Here is a 21,447-nt window from a genome sequence, read left to right on the forward strand (position 1 = left end):
GGTTGATGCTGTCATGCCTGTCTTGTCATGTTTTTCTGTTTATTTTGAAAGTCCAGTTTTCATGTCATTGTGTTTGAGTTTACATTTCGTTATGTTCATCCTTGTCAGCTGTTTCCTCATGTGTCGCGACTTGCCCTGATCACCTCATGTGTGTATTTAAGTCCTCTGTTTTCTATGTTTCGTTGTCAGGTCGGCTGTTTGCATCTCCATAGTGTTTTGTCATAGTTTACGCAGTGTTCATAGTTTGTCATAGTAGTTTCTTAGTCCTTTAGTTTTCTGAGTGTTCACAGTTTTCTTAGTTTTTCATGCTTTTTCATGTGCCAACATCCAAATAAAGGATCGTCTTCTGTTCAGCCAGCAACTCCGCCTTTCCGTGTCTGCTTCTGGGTCCTGTAAACTAAACTTATCGGTGCACCCCGCCGTGACAATAACTTTTTCAAAGCCTAATCAGGCAAATTTTTGGAAAGTTTTACCACACTAACAAACGCTAGAACTAAGAATATTTTCTCCGTATTTTATTTAAGTTAGTTTGTAAAGTTTACAAAATAGTTTTGGTTATCTTTAATTTTTTTCTATTTTGTTTTTTAAATAGGGATGCAACGATACCAATTTTTTCAAACCGATACGATACCGATACTTGGATCTGAGTACTTGCCGATACAGAGTACAAAAACCAATACTTCTACCACACACACACACACACACACAAATGCAATGAATTGGAAGACAGGTTTTATTTTATTCTCTGCCGATAAAAAATAAAATCGTAATAAAAATGACCACAAAAAAAATTTCAAGTGAAAAATAAGCCCTTCTGTTAAATTATTGCGGAGTCTCCACCTTGTAATTTAACAAAATATCACTGAACTATTGGCACTGTCTCGAGCTTTCAGAATAATAAATAAACACTTCTGTTTGGAATCAAATAAATACAAATTAGGTTTGAGAATAAAATAAACTTTTAAATTATTGCAGAGTGTCCAATTTCATATCGCTGCTCGAGTATGCTGAGAAGACGGTGCAATCCTATGTTTTCCACGACTGGCATTGGCTGGTCATCCAGAGCGATAAAATGAGTCAGAGCCTCTGTTATTTAAACTGCCCGTGGATTTTCTCTTGACATTTTTCATCGCTTTTCCAAAACCTGAGTTAAAGTTGGCTGGTCCACACTGCTGACATTTTGTTTAGCCTAGCTACAGCAGCCTCCAGTTTCTCTTTTTTTATCTGGAGCTGCCAGTCTCACTCGCCTAACCCTGTGCCTGTTTAGCGCGGGATGTCCCCCTAGTGACCAATCTAAAAAACTACAACAGAAATGACCAGCCACCCTCTGACTAATGAAATAAGTTAGTATCGGTTCATGGTATCGGTTAACTTTTACGAGTATGAGTACACACACATTTTACAGTATCGGCCCCGATACCCGATACCAGTATCGGTATCGGTGCATCCCTATTTTTAAATAATTATTTTATATGAGAACATTTTTTTTAAATTAACCATAATAACATTGCATCAAGCCACCTTTTGGTATCTGTCACATAATGCACAAACATATTCTTTGCCTCAAATTTAGCTTGTTTCTATACCTATCTGGTCACTCTGCCTGTCATTGGTGTCAATGTTGGTGTGCTTTCACTAAGCTGATGTTATTGCTTGTATCCCAATGCGCATACCATTTAGGTCAGGGTTGTCAAACATAAGGCATTTGTAACTATATCTTCATAAGTTTTACAGCTTCTGTTATTGATTGCCATTGCACACACCAAACCAAAGTATTAAGAAATAGATAAACAATTAAATGAAGGAAAAGTTTCTGTTTTTAAACGATACACTATAGAAATGTCTGCATTTTCTATGAATTAACATAAACTTGTTGTAAATGTTTCATAAACAGTCTGGACAATGCGCTACCAGTAATTTTATACATTTGTCATATGGAAAAACAGAGTTATTTTTCTTATATTAAGACAATTCAGGTATGAAATGTTTAGTTAAAAGCCTTTACAGTGACAGAAAGGTAATTTTCCTGGGTTGTGTGTGGCCCACAAAGTACACTGACTTTAACAGCCTTGATTTAAGTTATTTGGGGGTATAAGATGTTGCCTAATGCAGAAACATACACAAAATAATTCAGCTGAGAAAAATGTGTAAAATGAAACTAAAACCTAGAAGTTCTTCCCATCTAGGGACGGGCGTCGATCCTCCCTGACCTTTGGTGTCACGCTGGTCCCCCACCACGGGAATTTAGACAACATTACCCACAGTGCAGTGCAAGCCGCACCTTCGCCGGGTGGAGCTTGTGAACGTGGGAACGTTGGTGGGCTGCTGCTGTTGCTGCTGGAGTGAAAATTGTTTGACAGGGAGGTGAGGCGACCTGTGCACGGGGGACTCGCAGGAGAAGTTAGTTTTTACCGTGGCGTTAGCCAGCTTTTTGAGTCAGCGGGAAGGCGAGACTCGGGGGCGACAAATGGTTCCTTCGCGTGTAAGCAACAGGGCTCAGAGCGAAATGTCAGGCACTGTTTCAGCCTTGAGCAGCGGGAAGCGCGACTAGTACACCGCAACGCGGAAAATATTCAGAGGGGAGAGAGAATGCGAATGGTGCGAAGATACCGAAATCAAACAAAATGGAAACGATGTAGCGTCGCTGCGGCATTTCATATAGCTAGAACTAACGTTAGAGTAGAGAATAGATAGCCAAGGAGCTAGCACGTTTACTAACATACATGTAAAGTTATTCACCAGAGAAACTGAAGCAGAGCCCGGAGGCGTCTGTTGAATCTGAAGAGTTCATCAGCATTGTGAAATTAAAGGAAAAAAAGATGCTACGGAGAAGACTGAACCGTTGGGTATGTGTGCCTGACACACACACACACACACGCATACACGCGCGCGCGCGCACACACGGTTAGCTTATGACATCCAGCTGCCACTGCTAGCGTTTAACCGCTGTGGTTTTGCTTCCCCTCCCCAAATAAAAATGAAGTGCTGAGCGTGCCCTTGCGTGATGTATTTCCCCTTTGCTGTCTTCGTTGTAATTGCGATTGAATCCACACACATTGCAACAAACAGTTTTCCTCACACCGCCAGATAACACGAACCAGCTGTTGTCTCACTTCACAGCTCTCGTTAGTCAAGCAGCTGGTTGTTAGGTAAGTTCTTACCAGCCAGGAAGTCACGACAGATGCAAGTTAACATTAACGGGCAGTCAACTGCACTTTTAGTGCAAGTTTTGCAGTGATAAAGGGAAGTACAGTCTGTCGTCATCCTAAGCAACAATATTATTATCGTCATTAACACTTTCAATAATACAGTGATGATAATGAAACCTTTTAAAATGGGTTTCAAGATCTAAAAAAGCAAAAATAATAAATAACAATGCACAAGAGCAATAATATCAGTAAACACCTGGAAACTACAGCTCGATTGAGAAGACACCTATGCCCAGGGAAATGTTTCTATTCTCTGGGCTCCAAAAATTTATTCACTTGTAAGTGAAAACAGAATCTATCAAACCAGGTGTGCCACCTCGTGTTGTCTTTATGGTCCACATCTGTTGACTCAGTATTGATTAGTGAAAACAACTATTTCATCCATTCAGTTAATATAAATGCTATGAATGTCACTTGATGCAGGTTCTTAAATTTTGAATATAGAAAATTGGTTATGTATATTGTACATACAGTGGGTAATTTATACTGTTAGTCTTAGTGTAAGTGAAACAACACATCTGTTAGTTGAAATCAATTTAACCAGATAATGAATGCATATTTGTCCTCAGGAAGCATAATCGCACAGTCCCTGCTATGTGCTTGGCCATGAACATTTTTTTCAGTGGAGGAAGGTGGCGATTTGCCAACATTAATCGCTTAGGCATAATATTTCATAACTGGTGAATTAAATGCTTGCCTCTTTAAAGTTCATCCACTGGTTTCATTGCCCTTCTCATTGGTTAATCATGAGTGGGCTAGTTGAAAGTGGAGTATCTGCGTTTATAAATGCTACACCGCCTTTACTGCCTCTTTATCCACTTCTTATGCACCAGTAACCTGTTGTCACCACTGAGCTGAATCCCTCACACGCTGTGTGAGCAGTATAGATACTGAGAGTGAATAGGGAGAAGCAATATAATAATTATAGTTCCTGACCCTCCTCCTGGCCTCTCTCTAAGTGTTGCCAGGTCAGCTGGTTTTCCTGCTTGAGGAGAGGATTGCTGCTGTAATTTCTCTTCAGCGTGAGCTGTAAATAATATTTTGTGCAGGGCAGCCAGCCACACTATCATTGATGCATGCAGTGCTGGTATCTGAGGCTCTGGCTCTCTGCCTCCTGATTTTTCTCTGCCACCCTCCCCTTGCCCACGGGAGGTACACGTGCATCATGAAGAGGGAGAAAGATGGAGAGGAGGGAGAGTGACCAAAAAGGCACAGTGGAAGCCTCGTGTGTTTACTTGACTCTCGCACTATGATGTGCCGTGCCACTAAACCCGGAGTGTTTAGAAAATCATTAAAGATGGCTGTGGGAACGAGGGGGCTTTTCATGAGTAGGGAAGCTCCAGAGGTTGTAATGCTCTTGACAGGAATGCAAAATCACACAGTTGCCTTTGATGTTCATTCAAGCCCTTGAAGGCAACTGTGTGATCTGTGCGAGGTGGAGCCTGGCAAAAATGTGATAGTATTATTGTGGAAGCCCTGCCTTGTGTTCAAGGAGAACAGTGCAAGCAAATAAAAACAACATCGCCCATGCAGCACCTCAGTTTCCTTCCCTTTCGCACCATGGTAACTACTAGATCTCCTCCTACTCAGTAGCTCGGTTAAAAACCCCGCACGTGAAGTTTCAGTCTTTTATTTGGATTATGTTACAGTGCTGTAGAAAATATTTCTTCTGCTCAGTGGTGTAGTACACCGAGGCCTCATGTGATGCAGTCACCAGTTAAGAGAATAGAAGCTTTGCCATGCACAAAAGCAGGAAGTGACTATATAGACATAAACAAGGCTGACTTGTTTTTGGATTCCACGATCAAAAAACGTGTGCTAAAAATAGGTTTCCATTTACGGTAATTAAAAAATCAGTCAGCTGTTTAAATCCTTCTTTGGGAAAACACCAAAAATTCTCCAGTGCCAGATTGCTGCTTTTTGTCTTTGGACTTCACTTGATTTGATTTGATTGAATCTTTATTTTGAACATGTTAAAAAAGTACAACAACATAGAATTAAAAGAGACAAATAAACAAAGCAAAACAAAAAGAAAACGAGCAACCACAACTACAAATATCTTTCATGTTCAAAAAGGAGCAGGAAGAAGCATGAGCTTGTATATGCAAATTGACAAGGAACTAACCTAACTGACAGATTAGTTCATAATAAAATTCCCATCTGATTCTGAGAGGTAGGTTTTCACTAAAACTGGTAGTTTCTCTTTACTAGCATAAAAATAATTTGTTTGACAGCACTCACTGGACTGACCAACGATCGGAACAATGGGAAAGTCCAAGGATCTCAGTGATGATCTAAAAAAAGAACTGTAGTTTTATAAGTTTTCTTTTGTAGCCATTTCTAAACAAATGCAGAATCTAAGATCATCAGTTAAAACAAGTACAAGTTATTCTGATATGTCACCACCTTGCCAACGTCTGGAAGAAGACCCAAACTGTCACCAAAATGTCAGATGAGGGGAAACTGGTAAGGGATCGTCAAGGCTCAAGCCTGCCATGAACTGGAAACTTGCATAATACAAATATCACTGTCTACAGTGATGCAAGTTTTACACCCCCTTGGACTTAGTGGGTGTTGACCAAGGAAGAAGCCCCCGTTTCAGAATTGACACCTTAAAGCTTGAATGAAATTTGCAGCTGCCCATATGGGAAGACAAGACATTGATTAAATAAGTAAACTTGACCTTGATTGAGCTATTTGGCTACAATGACAAGTAGTATATTTGGAGGATTAAAGGTGAGGCTTTCAAACCAAACAACATTGCACCAGCTGTGAAGCATGGTGGTGTGGCATCATGTTCCAGGCCTGTTGTTCTGCCAGTGGTACTTCTACATTGCACAGCGTGGATAGAATAATGTAGCAGGACCACCTTCAAATTCTTCAGCTTCACCAGCTTCGTTTACAAGCTTCAGTTGCCTACCTCAACAGATAGACAATTGAAGCTTAGACACAATTAGATTTTCTAGGTAGGAAAATGATACTAAATTGGTTTTGGGGCGACCGTGGCTCAGGGGGTTGGGAAGCGTATCTGTAACTGGAAGGTTGCCGGTTCGATCCCCGGGCTCTCTGTCTTGGTCGTTGTGTCCCTGGGCAAGACACTTTACCCTACCGCCTACTGGTGTTGGCCAGAGGGGCCGATGGTGCGATATGGCAGCCTCGCTTCTGTCAGTCTGGCTACAACTGTAGCTTGCCTCCACCAGTGTGTGAATGTGAGAGTGAATGAATAGTGGCATTGTAAAGCGCTTTGGGTGCCTTGAAAAGCGCTATATAAATCCAATCCATTATTATTATTATTATAATAATAAAGCGGAATTCTGGAATTTCATTCCCAAAAATATGCGAAAAAGTTATGGACTAAGTTGAAAAGCTGTGTCCATGCCAGTAAACCAGTAAGTAAGTATCATAACTTTGTCAAGATACTTAAACTGATTCAAGTATCTTGATTTAGTTATGATAGAAGGTTGTAAATAACTGCCAAAAGCATCTTGCTAGTTAAGGTGCAACTTGCTAAGTGACCTTTAATCAAATGTTAGTGGCAGTGTATGTATTTGAGATTTGTTAAAGATTTATGCTGTACAATCATTTCACCCTGGCAACAGAACAGTTCAAATAAATCACTGAAAGCCTTAAATTACAATTAGCATATGCAAAGTTCGTCCTGCTGTAAAATATAGAAGTCTAAAACCAACTCTCCATCTCTCATCAATCTTTCCACGATGATCTGAGGCCTGCCTCAACTGTGAGACTACATGACATTACCAAAGAACTAGAAAGCAAGTCTTTTCCTGAGAGAAAATGTTATTATATGTCAGGGGTTTCGAGGTTTGCATGTCAAATGCTTTGGAAATTCCCAGAGGTTTGCAAACCTGTTTGACAAGTCGGTCAGCAGCACTCGCAGTTTTGAAATGTACACATCTTTCACAAACCTATGTAGCAATTATTGTTGCTCACACTCAAGTGTAGGGCTATAACAACATTAGAATTTCAAACTCAGTACTACTATTAAAGAGTCCATTGCCTTTTAAATAAATATTAGAATAACACTTGTCTGTATATTTAGCTACAGTCCTGTTTATTTTTGGCTCAGCAACACTGGTGAGACCCGTGGCCACGGTTTCTGTCTAGTTGCTGATGACCTTTTCTTTGCCTCAATCTGTGACTTAAGAGAAACATAACACTTTCTAGACACAAATAATTGTGTTAAATTAATTTTTTCACACAAGTTGTGTGCTATAGTTTTTTTTTTAAATCTCGTTAAATTAACATCGTCTCTTTACATTACAGAAGGCAGGACTGATAATGTTTGGTGCTTAGCGCCATCATTGTTGTCGTTTCATTTCCTTAATACTCACTATTAGATTTTCTCCATTTTTTTCCCTCCTTTCTTTTTTGTTTTCCTGCCTGTCAGCTTGGACATTGTCATACTACGCATATACTGTAATAACTGAAATAACACTAATGAAAAAGTAAACCAGTAAAAGAAACATGAGAAACACAACAAGAGGAGCCTATAGAGAATTTATTGAGCTCATCTTGGAAAAACAAAATGTGTTTGATCATAATTCTGATTGCAAAAGCTGCCAGACAAGATGGGTTTGAAATAATGCTAAGTCAACAGACAGCTAAGGTAGCAGTTGGGTATTTGCTAATAGTTACATGTATAACATTAACATGTGTGCTGGACAGGTTAATGTTTCCAATAACTGGTTACTATTTATATGTTGTTGAGATGGAAGCTTTACTGACTCCACAAAATACCCCATAAAGACCAGGGTGTTACTCTTTAATAGGGGTGGGGGAAAAAATTGATACTGTGTAGCATCGTGATATTTTGTTTGCTAATAATGTATCGATACAGGGACAGCAGAAATCGATATTTTGTTACAAAAAAGGTTTTTGTGCTCTGACTTCAGAGCATGTTGATCCTTTTTATGAGCAAGAATCCTGACATTCCTTCACTGTCCAAATGTGTTTAACTTTTTTTTTGGCAGCAATAAACATGACAGTTTACTTATTTTAATTTAAGACATGTTTTATTTTAATTAAGTTTAAAACGTTTTTATTGAATGTAAAATTATATTTTGTTTTAATTTACTTTCAAATTCTTCAGTTGCTGAAGGGGCTGCATAGTTTTCATAAACTGCATAGTTCAGAATAGCTATAATTGTACCAGATGGTTGCGTTCAGTTAAGTTGGACTAGACTGTAATACAAACCATTCAGTTTGTCAACAATCAAACTGAAATGAGAGAAAGACTGAGTGTGAGACTTTGATATTAGATAAAATGAATATTGATAAAGTTTACCTTTAAGTACAGAATCTGAATATCGCAAAATATTTTAAAAAATTGCAATAATATCGTATCGTGCGTTAAGTATTGTGATAATATCGTATCGTGGGATGTATGGTGATTCCCACCTCTAATGTCAGCTAGAGAAGATGAAGGCAGTACTGTTTGTATTAAGTAATAAGATTAGTATCTCATAGGTGGGGATTTTTTTTTTTTTTGGACAACCCATACATACATACATAAGCTGCCTTTGTTATAAAGGATACTAAAAAAGTATTGAGGTGTTTTTAGAATTTTGATATAGGTGCTTTAGGTCTCCATTCTGGTCAAACCGCTACTTGAGTGAACTATATTTTAAACTTCCAGACTTTATCACATGTCCGCTTTTCTCAATAAAAGCTGACTTCTCATCAGCAATAAAAGGAAATGTTTTTGTCTGCTGCTGTACAATGAGAAAAAACAGTATCTGCTTATGGCCTGCAAGTACTGGGGCAATTACTGCAGCATTACAAGCATTCAGTTATTGCAGCATTATCCGTCCTTCAGAATGCTTCAGATGTGTTTTTCCATGCTGGTCTGGCTTTTGACATGCTGACATCGGTTAACAACTAGTAGCACCTGTTGGAAACGTGCTAGGGGCTTTCAGTAACTGATGAGAATCAAGAAATCCCGAACAGCGCTGTTACTCTTTGGTTAGCAGTAAGGGTAACAGTGCATCTAAGTGCCACAGCCCATAGAAGGCATGTAAAGTCATCTGATTTATCAGGGCCTGTTTGATTAGGGGAGATGCATATTGATTATGTGTGCTCAGTTTTGCCACCATTAGTCTTGCAACCGTGAACTGGCTGGTGAAGAGAATTGCTTACTCTGTTTTCTCTCATCCTTCCTGTCTCCGTCTGATCTCTTGCACCCTGCCCAGTAATAGAAACACAGCCAAAGAAGCTCATCTGCAACACACAGCGGGATAATAAATATATTTAGCGTGGGGAGAGAGGTACCATGAAAGAATAAACGGCCTGCTGCGAGGTAGTGGGCTGATGAAATATAGTGGGGGAGACCGGAAAGACCTGCGTGACTCAAGCCTGAAAAACTGTAGTGAATCTGGGGGTTAGATATGTTGCCTCTTTGCGCCTCGCAGTTTCCTTTCGAATGGACGGACATTTTCAGCCTTCCTATAGTAGAGGGGGCAGTTCAGGCTCAATACAAAGGGACCATGGATGGCTTTTTGTGGCAATTTTTCCACTTCCTTTTAAAACCTGGATTGAATTCTCAGTTTGTACCTCTAAATAATTCAGGTTGCTTCATTTATTTTGAATTCTCCTTACACTCCTCCTGCCGTTCCTGACCCCCACCTATCCTCACCAGGCTAGTGGCACTCAAAATGCATCCTCATCATCCATATATGTATAAAGGCTCATCCAGAGATTTTCTGTGCTATGGCTCAGCTCTAGCGTTACTCAGAGTGTTTGCAGTGAGATGCGAAGAGAATGCTGAGACGTGTGTGTTCTGGGCGTTTGTGTTTTTGGCTTCGTGTCTATGTCTCCCTCCGTGTGTCTGCGCATGGAGGAAGTCGGGTTGGGACGTCAGCATCTGTGCTGTTTCATCATCCCAGTTTTTCATCGTCACCCAAAATGATAGGGTACTCGCTGACACAGAGAGAGGAACAGCATGTTAGGATTTAACGAATGCTGGAAGAAAGACGAACGTGTCCCCTCCTACACGTTCATCACTTAGGTAAAGCAACAGCCTCCAGTGATTATCTTCATGGCAAACTCCTGGCTAGGAAGGAAGTGTTGTTTAGTCAAAAGATGAAAGATTTGTCTTTTTAATGTGGCTACAGTTCACTGAGAAGAAATGCTTTGTAGGAATACCACAGTCAACCATGCCTTCTAAGCAGTGGAAGCAGGGGAAGGAAAGGGCCACCATTGATTTTTGTCATTAGTCTTGTTGCTCTCCTATGCAGCGTCTTAGGATAATTAATTGAGTAGTAATTACAGTCAGTGTAGCTTGGTACATTATTAAAGATAATGTCATCAGAGGGGCTGTAGCTGAGATGGAGTTTTTTTTAAAGCTCGTCAGCATTAGGACATACTGTAAATGCTGTTTTTTTTGTTGGTGTTGCATGGCTCTCTGCCAGTGTGGTGTGGGGGAGCAACCATTGTAGTGTACTGCAGTTTAGAAACCCATGCTCGACATGGGGGAAAAAGCAGCCGCATCAAGAACTTATGTCTAAGTAGCTAAATCTAGTGATTTGTCTCACACACACACACACACACATGCAAACAGAGTACAGAGTGTGTGCACTTAGCTGGAAAAACCATACCCCATCTAAGGCTAAACTACTTTGATATATAATTAAAGAGAAATTTAAGTGTGACTAGGCTCTAGTTTAAAACGTGCTTGCTTTTCCAGGCCTTAAAATGTGAAGTCTGGAGGTTTTCTCCGTGAAATCCCTGGAAAATAACGTGCTTTTCTCATTCTCCGCAGGACTTTAATTTAACTGGTTGAGAACAAAGTGAATAGGTGAACAAAGTTCACACTCCCGAAGGCGGATTAAGTTATGTGTTAGTAAATGAATGTTTCAACACTAAACCAGTTAAAAACATCCATGTCTATATTGTCTGACCGCAGTCGTCTGTCAGCAGTTTGTGACGTCACATGCATTTCCTGTTTTTAATATTAATGGACTTTTATTGTGTTTCTTTAAATTTCAAAGGTCATCTGTTTTGATGTTACTCACAGAAAATACTTCAGCTTGGGGATGACTTTTAAAAGCCTCTCGTGAAACCTGTTACGCACAAAACAACTATGGCTTTTAGACATTTTACAAGTTGTCACTATACCAAAAGTGTCGCTATATGTGTCCGTGACCAAAATGTTTGAGGAAGTTGTTCCCAGTGCAAGGTCATGATGAGTTTCCCTCCTCCTTGTTGTCGAGAGATGCAGTCTAATATAGGTCAGTACCAGCCAATGGTACACTACACTCTGTGTCTAGTACAGCTGCAGGCATGCTAGTGGAACAATGAGCCTTTGCCTATCCACAACAGCTCCTTAGGATCAGCGCGGAGTTCAAGTTGGACTGTTATTACTCTGAAGGCTATTCATCACAATGTGCAAACAGCGGACAGAGGAAGAGAGTAGCCTTTAATATGGGGCCTTAATTCAATGCCATAGGCCAAGTGTTGCTGAATCCATAATGGAGGTAACTCCTATTATAGTATCATTATGGATTAATGTATCTACCTTTTATTGATTTGGTAACCTTTTGTCTGAAACTGTTATTTGCTGCTATTAATGTTTTATTTTATTTATTTATTTTTGGAGAGGGAAACGTTATTAACTTAATTGCAAAATTCAGGTGTGTTGCATTGTGTCCAAGTGTGTTGCTTAAGAGACAAATGCTGTTTAAAGCTTTTTTGTGCGATTGCTTTATTATGTGCTGAACCACCCAAAACCACTTTTGCATGAAATTAATGGTGCTGTGCAAAGACAAGTCGATTTGATGTAACACTGTATGGGAATGAAGCAATAGTCCTTCTGCTTTGTTAGGAGAGTAAATGTCCTTTTTTTTAAAAAACGTTTTAAGTGAACTTTGTCTGAACTTGTAGTCTCTTCAGTAAAGCTGTTTTTATTCTAGGTGTTGCACTCATAATGAAGGGAAAGAAGCTGACTTTGAATTCTAAAGTAATATAAGCGCAGTAGAGTTTTTGTAGTGTGTTCAGATTTTGCAGGCATCATCAGCCACGTAAACAGTGGTTGCTGATATATTTGTGGACCATTTATTGAATCGTCTTTCTTTTAAACTGGACAAAACTGAGCAGCCAAGGGGCCTAAATGAGGACGAAGAGCACCTTTGAGCAGCCTTTGAATGATCAAACAGGTGACAAACACATATGCTATTAAATAATCTGGATGCACATCCTGTAATCTGTGGCGCTAACTGTGTAAAACTACCAATATGTGACTAGCTTACATAGCATAGACTCCGGGATAGCTCAAAATGTCTTTGGATGAAGGAATGGGGATTTCAATTGTGGAAATCTTTTTGTATTTTGAATCTCAGTTAGGTTTAAAAACAGCTAAAGGACTTTGTGCTGAAATTAGACGAAATAGCCCACGTAAGATTGCTTGATTTAGAAATAGTTTTCCCACACAAGAAATACAACAAAGAGGTGAGTACTCCTCAAAGTCATTGTAGTAACAAAGCTTTAATTTTGCGCCTTTGTGCTATATTTTCCTCAAAGGAAAATGTAGCCACTCTAAATTCTTCTGGTATGGGCAGCGAGCACTTGGATGTGTAATCAAAATTGAGAGAGTTACAATTAGTGAGACCGAGTGAGCATGCTGGCATAGGACAGGGAAGTGGGCTGACAAGAAAAACAGAGAATGTAACGGAGCAATGTGCCAGAGAGCTGCGAGGGTGAATGGCACTAACTCTGCCCGTGTATCTTTCCGCTTTTATTCAAACAGTCATTACTCAGCTTTTTTTTTTTTGCTTGTCATAATCACAGCTTTAAGTTTCTGTTAGAATGTTTTTCCTGTCGTCATTAACGGTTTTTAAAACAGTTTGCTAGAGACGAAGCATTTGTTCTGGAAAGCCTTCCAGTACTGTCAGAATCCTTTTGGGTGTTTAGGCATTATTTTATGTCTCGCTCACACTTCCTCCTCAATGTGGGGAAAAATAGAAAACAAAGATCCAGTTCAGTGACATTCTCAGCGTAGTGCAGGTTGTACACATGCAGCATGAACAAGAACAAACATTCGTCCCTAGTGCTCTCGCTTCTTTGCAAAGCTCCCTCACACCTCATTAAATATATTTAAGTAGCTTTTCTGAGTGCATTTTTTGAAGCTTAATGACACAGCTCTTGCATTATGTACTGGAAGAGCTTAGTGTTTTATAACCCTGCTGCACAAGGTTATAAAACCACCAATGGAGCCTGATCAGAACAAAGCTGAGCATACTGTATTCTTTTGGGCTTACATTTTCAAATTGCTTCAACAGTTTAGTAAGAAAACGCTACAGCATCGATTTAGTTTGACCACAAAATCTATTTGTGTCCAGAAAAACAGCACTCGCTGAACCATTGTCACACTTTGTCAGTAGATTTTTTTTTCTTCCGCACACCACAGTGTCGTCTTTACTTCTTGCAAGACATGCACGTATAAGCTGTTGGAGACACAATTCAGTTAAACCTTGACAGAAGGCTTAACAGCAAAAGATCAGAAAACACTTTCTTGTCCAGAGAGAGAAATCGTGCGACCCAAAACCACTTCTGGCGGTCTCTGTAACAGACTTGCTGGCCATAAATGGTAACATGTTTGTGTCAATGAAGCAGCGTGACAAAGAACTGGATTTCTTCTAACGTTCCCGTGTCATTTCCACCTCAGGATCATCTGAGGGTTTTGCATTTCTGCTCTGCGAGACAAAAAAAAAAAACATCAGTATTGAATCTGCTATTTTCTCTAAATGAAGTGTACGAGCATATTCTGTTATGTAAAGACAGCGATCATGTGCAGAAAGAATGTATAACAGCACAGCCACAAAGTACTCAGTTTATCTTGATTGTGTGGTACAATTTCTACTGTAGATTGTTTGATGTACAGTTGTGGTCAGGAGTTTACATACACCCATGGCCATGAACATCATGGGAGTTTTGGGCTTTTGATGACTTCTTGAAACTGTTTCTCTTTCTCTATTCCACATCGAGTTAAAATTATTGAAACAGGCTCAAATCACTCAATCACTTAAATCTTTTAATAAGTGTTGTTGAAGGTTCTACAATGCCCTTTAACTTTAACTAAGTGTTAGTTCATTGCTAGTGTGAATGTGAACGCTTGTCTATTGTGGTACAATGTGGTGAAATGGTCTGCCCGGTCTTTTGCAGTTTGTTGGTTGGTTTATGGAGTGTTTTGTGTCTTATGGTATGAATTATGCAAGTATTGCTCACAGGAACGGCACAACATCATGTTCTCGTACACAGCCACATCTGACCTACTTTTGGCTTGGTTGTATCATTTTTAGAGCAGAAATAATTATTAGGTCTATCACTATAATATAATATAATATAATATAATATAGGAGTGTGTGTCTGTATGTGTGAGGAAGAAATATAATGCGGTCAAATACAATACTTCAAGACTGCTACACAAGAAAAATGACCACAGTGGTATCAGCATCTCAATGATACAGTGCCAAAGGCATTAAAAATACATGAAATCATCATTTAAAAATCAGCGCTGTCAGAGAGTTGTGGTCTTGATGGATTGTGATACAACGAACAGGCCTTGTAATTTTCTGGTTACTCAGTTAGTTCTGCTTACAACATGCAGATTGACAAAACAGGATAGTCACTGAATAGTGAGATGGTGTGACAGCGCACAGTGTCATCAGACCAGAGTCATCATTGGGTGTTTGGCACCAGCTGAATGCAGTCTTACATTCCCCTCGCTCTCAGCGGAGCACCTTTCCCCCCCGTCCAAGCCTGTGCTTCTTTCACAATGTATGCATAATTAAATTTAGGGCATATTTTAATGTAAAGTTTTAAGCCCCGCTTAATTTTCTAATGCACCATTTATTTTTGACTGAGCAATTACATCTCAGCTCGATTGACCATTGGCTATTTGCTTTATTGATCTCCATTCACTTTTGGTAGCTGGTGCTTTATCATCAAGGGTGAATACAGTTTGATATTGACATACTGGCACTTGACTCTGCTTTACTTACTAACATCGCTGCCATTGAATAGATTTGTTTGACCTTTGACAGTGAAGCAGAGATAATGCAATAAGTTCTGTTTTTCCTTACATTAGCATTTCTTCTCCGGGCTTTAGCTCACTTTTTGGGAGATGAGCATTGCAATCACGTAACTGCTCAAAAATGAAGTGGCCCCCACCATCTGACCCTCATTATATTTTACAGTGACTCCACCACTAAATCAATGGCCGTTCAATAGTTCTATTCTTATCTTTAGTGCCGTAGGGCATAGACTATTTCCTCATTTAATACAGAATACTTTTTCCAGTTTTCACCATGAGTTCTGTTTGTGTAGGTGCTGCTAATTTTTGAGAACCCTCACTGAGGTGACGGGGTTTGCTTATGTGTGCTCTTTCACAGCTTTTAAGCACCATTGTTGGCTTAGTCTGCATTACAAGTAGCATTTTTTTCCTGACTGATCCGTGACCTTAAAACTATGGACAGAAGCCAGTAATCTAGTATTGCTGGCTGTCTGGTCTCTGAACCCGTAAAGTAAAATCCAGAGCCCTTGAATACTTTGATTCAATGATATTCTGGTTGTAGAAGGTTTACTTGCATTTTATGCTGTGATAGAGCAGCCCTTTGTAAAAGTGTTCTATTGTTAACTACTAGTTAAAAATTTGCTTTTACAGTTCTTTCAGAGTCCACAGGACAACTTTCACAGTTACTTCTTATACACAGAGTCAGTATAGAGATCCTTGGCTTATTGCTCCTGGGGGCAGATTATTGCTATTTTATATGGGAGTGGGGGGGGGGGGGGGGGGGGGGGGGGAGATATGGATATGCATCAAATCTTGGATCCTGTTGTACTTCTTTCCTCTCACACTCCTCTTCCCACTCACACTCTGTTTGCATCCGGTCCTGATGGAGTGTCACTGTGTCCTGATCGGGTAGGGGATGCTAAAGTTGACATCCATACTGAGGTGTGAATGTGGCTGCTCATGCATAAGGGAACATTATGTAAACCTATTGGCTCCCTTTTCTAGTCTGGACTATAGGAAAGATAGGATGGTTTTTTTTTTTTTTTTTTTTTTACAGAATTAACACTAAGAATTTGTTCTTTATTTAGTTCCCCCCCCCCCCCCTCTCTATTAATGAGAAGCAAATGGCTGCATAAATTCATTATGAATGCTGCGATTTTTATTTATTTATTTTGGTCCCTACTTGCATAAATTAGACTTCAAGTGTTTGAGGCCATTCTTTGATCTAACCCCTTGTCTGAAACAGACTTTGGGAAACTTGCTGTCCAGGTGGCCGCAATTCACATGTTCCCTGGCACTTGTCCAGGATCAGATGTTCATGATAATTTGTCTCCTCAGCCCACATGCTACTGGCCTTTTTATATTAGATAAAGCAGATCCCCTGCCAGCACAACTTTAATTATTTACAGTCACAGTATTAGCAGAACAACTTATGCTTGAACAGAAAATATAGCTATTTTTGAAACATGTGGCTAGAGTCCTCACTTGGACGATGAAATAAAATGACTACAGCACGCAAGCGTATTTTCTGACACTCTTTCTGTGCGTCTTCTTTGTGTCAGTGTCTGATATTATTGGCTTATGCAATGACATTTGAAAGTAGGCATTCATCATTGTTTTTTGTTTTAAAAATAATTTGGCTTGTGAGAATGAAGTACTTGTTCACAATATCAAGAGTTTATGATTAATTCCAGAGATGAATCGCCTGTCTGTCTGGCAAGTAGTTCTTTCTGTTGTGGTTGTATAGCGTGGTCATTTTTTTTTTTTTTAATTTTTAATTTTTTAGGTATTAATGCCTAAGTTAATGTGCATAATTGTACATAAATACAAGGGGACTAAACAAAGACATATATACATTTGGACTATGCGTCAAATATAGTAATTTGATATTGGTTACATACATTAAATTGAAAGTACACTGAAAGCCACTGTCAGCTGTGTATTATATATGAGTTTTCTGAAGAATATAGTGCTGTAAGACTAAGTATCTGACAGCCCGAGGTAGTTTCACTTCTGCCATTATTGAGTATCCAACCCAATGCCCAGTTGAAGTGATTGATTGGTGAGTGTGTGCTACTTTGAAATGAGAGCACTGTGATTCCAGCAGGAAACTAAATCTGTATGCCAGGTTTCCAATAATCAGTTAAATTCACTAGTTATCCAACGTATGAGTACAGTATAAAAATAAGTTGACTAAGCTCCTCCATAGAGAATCGTAGAACCTGCTCATTTTAAAAATTACAACACTTGATATTGGCATCATATTGGTAGTAATACAGTATGTTGTCGTTGATAATTTGTTTCACTCCTACATCAAAGAATGGCAGATATGCTTAACAGAAAAGGTACTACATAAATCTCCTACTCTTCATATAAATATTTGTGATGCAGCTTGTGAAAACCGAGCTAAAGTCCAAAAGGTTTCATGGTTTACTTTTTTTTTAATGTTTCTGAAAATGTCAAAACTTCTAGATCATTAAGCATAAAATATTTCATTGATCTACTATTAATTTTTAAGTTAAAGATCGCAAGCCATGTTTATTCTTCAAATTATTGTTGTTTAGCAATGATGCATTGGGATAAATACCCATAGCATGTTTGTTAATGGTTAAACTTTTGATAAAAACTCTGTTAGGTTTCCGAGAAACCACGCATCAATCACAATCCAGGCCAAAGATGGAAAAGTTGCCAGCATCATTAAGAAGGCAGATTTAGTTGGTTGACCAGTTGCTGGGTGACTGGGGGGGTTTGCTTTATGAGGTGTTGTTTGTTTGCAGTTCATACATCAAAAACTGTTCCGTAAGCTACATTTTTCTGACATACTGTTCGATTAAGATGAGATGCAAGTTAAGATTGGACATAATGTAAAGGCTGGTTGTTCTTGATTGAGAATCCCAGCTGCACACAAACAAATGCCACAGTCTATCAGTATATTTGGCTTTTTGCATGGTGCAATACCTTTTTTCTATTGGTTACAAATGGAAATGTCAAAATATGAAATGGGGAAAGAAGCAGTTAACAACTGTCTCTTATATTTTGACAACTGTTAAAGTAGTAACTAAAGCCACTAAGGCTCTCCAAATCATTTTGGCTCTGAATTTAAATGTTTTCACAAACTCTTGACATTACACATGCTCATCGTGTTGTTAAAGCTCTCAGTGGAAGGCCTAACTTTTTAACATGGGAAAGAAAATATTCAGGTATACAAACAATATAGGTATAACTTAAATGGTCAACAGTTTGTATATTGTAATAGGGTTAATTATTTACAGTCAACAGAGTCTAATCTCTCTATAGTGAGATGGGAATATCCTTGAAGATAAGAAAGATGTGAATTGGAAGCAAGTATTGTTGTAGGTCTGGCTAATGCATTGTACTGGCGTTGTTTCCAGCCCTTGTAGCTGTCCACCTAATGTCTTGGCCAATACTTTTAGGTCACACTTGGCATTATGGGGACAAAAAAAATTGAGATTGGGCTCTGTTTTGATTTTGGATAGACCGATTTCCTGTTCAGTGATAATGAATTATCACTCTTGGCACTGATGTTTTCTGTATTTAACGGAATGGATATTGGCTAGATATTTCCTTGAACAATAATAAAGTTGCAAAATCAGTTCTGTAACTGTCCAGGGAACAGGGTAGTGACATATTTAACAAACCTAAAATAAAATAATGTTCACTGTGTGTGGGAGATGTGTAGTCATGGACTTCTCTTTTTTTCCACACAGAGAAGAATAAACCGTTGTCCTACCTGACAATTTATCACTTTGATTTCTCATGCGATTTCTCATTTTTTGGGTTGGTATTTGCAGTTGCTCTTGAGATTTATGTGAGGTGAGCACCATGGAAGTTATGACAACAACCTGGCTTCTGTTCATTGTTTGATTTACCTTATGTGCCTTTATCATTTTGGCAGGACGCAGTATACCTGTGGTTCCTGAGCAGGTTCCTCAAATGTTTTCTCTTTCAAATATTAAATTAACACAGATCCACATTAGAGTGCATACTGCATTAGAACAAAAATACAAAAATCTGTATATGAAAGATGCAACATCCCCCAAGTGTCAAGTTTGGTATTTGAAAATGTGGAAATCCACCTTTTTTTTTTGCTTTATCTGCTAACGTTTGAAATGTCTAGCTACCGTAGCTACCTAGTTTATAAGATGCTTCACTCACTTTGATATTAAACGGCTTGCTATTGGTAACAACTGGACCCAATGGAGTTGCGTGGATATACGAGAAAATGCAGGTTTTGGCCTCTCTGTTTTCACTTGATAAATTTTTTTAACTGTATTGAACATTTTCTTTTCTTTCTTTCTTTCAAAGGTCTTTTTATTAGACAAAGGTTCCAATACAATGTATACAATAACACAAAATGCTTCAGAATATTCCACAATTTCAATCTTGTTCCCACCCTAACCCTTAAAACAACAAATAATTGGCAGCCTGCTGCCCAAATAAACCAAAAAACAAAACAAAAAGCAAACAGAAAAAAAACAACAAACAGACTCATAAAAAACAAAACAAAAACAAGACGGGGGGGGGGGGGGGGGGGTTCCTTGGACTACTCAGTTGTATTGAACATTTTGACATTATGACAAACCTAACAGAAAGTGCACATGCATTTATATAATCTGAAAATAAATTTCACCTTATTTTGAAATCTCTTGAAGATTCTGGCCCTTATTGAATTTTTATTTAGCCATTTTACAATATATTGTCCAGTGCCCAACAGTTTTCCACTTTTCAAATCTTCATTTTCTGATTCACAGTCGAAACTTTAATCTCATAATTATATGGCTGGAATTTAGGCACAATTAGACTGCCTCTGTCTGCGACTATTAAAGAATGTGCAATCTTTTTAAATTTGTATTCGATCATGGGTAAAATTTGGTAAAATTTGGTGCACACTTGATTTTGTTAGAAGTACCCGAATTGGTTCAGTATTTAAATGACAGGAAGAAGAGTGAATTACTAACATGTCCTGTTCCTTTTTTTCTCTCCTCCACTTATCTTAACCCCCATCCCTCCTCTCTAGTTTGGTGGTGAGGACAGAAGAGTAGGCAGTAGGACTATCTATGTTGGTCATCGGCCGTGTCCTGCCGATGAAGTTTTCATCCCACCCAAGTTCTGCGATAACAGGATTGTGTCCTCGAAGGTAAAAACATCACACTCCCATGCATTTGCCAGGGCTCCAGTCTGGCAATGCACCAAGACTTTTGTTTGTTCCTAAGCTTGTGTCATGTTTTATCTACCTGTAGGTACTTCTGTTTTTTTATTTAACGCTTGCAAAATGAACTCTTGAACAGTCATCAGCATTCCAGTGGCTTCTTTCCTTTGTTTCCTGTTCCGACTTCTCCTCATACTTGTCTCGGCTCCCAATGGAAGGCGATTATTTGTCTGTCAGTGGAGTACAGACTGTGGCAAGGAAATACATGGCTGCTATTAATGTACTGGAACGGTGGGCAATTCAGGCTTCCCCTGGGCTCTGACTACAACCCCCCTCCTTCACCACCCAAGTCTTACTCTACCTGTTAGTTCTGTGTCAACAGCCAGCTCGGGAAAGTACTGACTGACTGGCTTTGAATATCTAAGGTGAAAGTGATCAGGGGAAGCAAGTGAAGTGATAATAAAATGGCTCTAGGATTTATAGTGATGCAGAGCATCTCAGCGAGGAAGGGTCAATCTATTGGTTTCTGCCAGTATGTCAGGGTAAGCAATCTTTAATTACCCCAGCTGCAGTGTTTATTCTCCCTTGTGCCTCTGCTCTTCCTGTTGCTTTCCAGCAGTGTCCAATCTGCCTCTTCTCTCATGTTCTCATTGCACCTGCACCCTCCAACCTCTCTTTCTCGTTGCTTTCACCCTCATTACTTCTTAGCGAAATGAGATATCCATTCTGCTCGTGTGGCATTTCAACACTATCCCCATGCACTCCACAAAAAGGGCTTTATTCTTGTTTCTGTGCAAAGCTGCGTAGACGTGCTTTGTTATTGACACAAGGTTACCAGCGGGGTGTCGTTGAGAGGTCTCTCAGGGAGTTTTGCAGATAAGCGTTGCTTCAGCGCCGATGATATCAACAGTCACGGCCACTTAAAAAAAAAAAAAAAGAAAACACAAAAACAGTCACCCACCTCGTAAGTTCATTGACTCTGCATTCAAGGGTAGCCAAATATAAGAGATACATATCTAATCTGAATCAGTGGAATACCTGTG

At 39.2% G+C, this 21,447-nt stretch overlaps 1 protein-coding gene and 1 long non-coding RNA gene across 7 annotated transcripts in view; one reads left to right on the top strand and one right to left on the bottom strand.

The window, feature by feature from the left end:
- LOC146524889 (uncharacterized) overlaps positions 1-21,447 on the bottom strand; it is a 275,208-nt gene that overhangs the window by 85,667 nt on the left and 168,094 nt on the right. The window lies entirely within an intron of this gene.
- Positions 2,278-21,447, top strand: part of atp11c (ATPase phospholipid transporting 11C (ATP11C blood group)) — a 44,849-nt gene continuing 25,679 nt past the window's right edge. For 5 of the 6 annotated variants that reach the window (XR_014875686.1, XM_085170124.1, XM_085170134.1 and 2 more), the window contains exons 1-2: positions 2,278-2,846; positions 20,273-20,392. Coding sequence is in view for 5 of the 6 variants with exons in the window: in XM_085170124.1 (XP_085026250.1) it covers positions 2,820-2,846; positions 20,273-20,392 (147 nt within the window). In the remaining variant the exon portion in view is untranslated. The remainder of the gene's footprint in view (positions 2,847-20,272; positions 20,393-21,447) is intronic. The other variant, XM_085170158.1, reaches the window with a different exon arrangement.

This window comes from Neolamprologus multifasciatus, chromosome 2 (assembly GCF_963576455.1).
Source record: "Neolamprologus multifasciatus chromosome 2, fNeoMul1.2, whole genome shotgun sequence".
NCBI classification, from domain to species: domain Eukaryota; kingdom Metazoa; phylum Chordata; class Actinopteri; order Cichliformes; family Cichlidae; genus Neolamprologus; species Neolamprologus multifasciatus.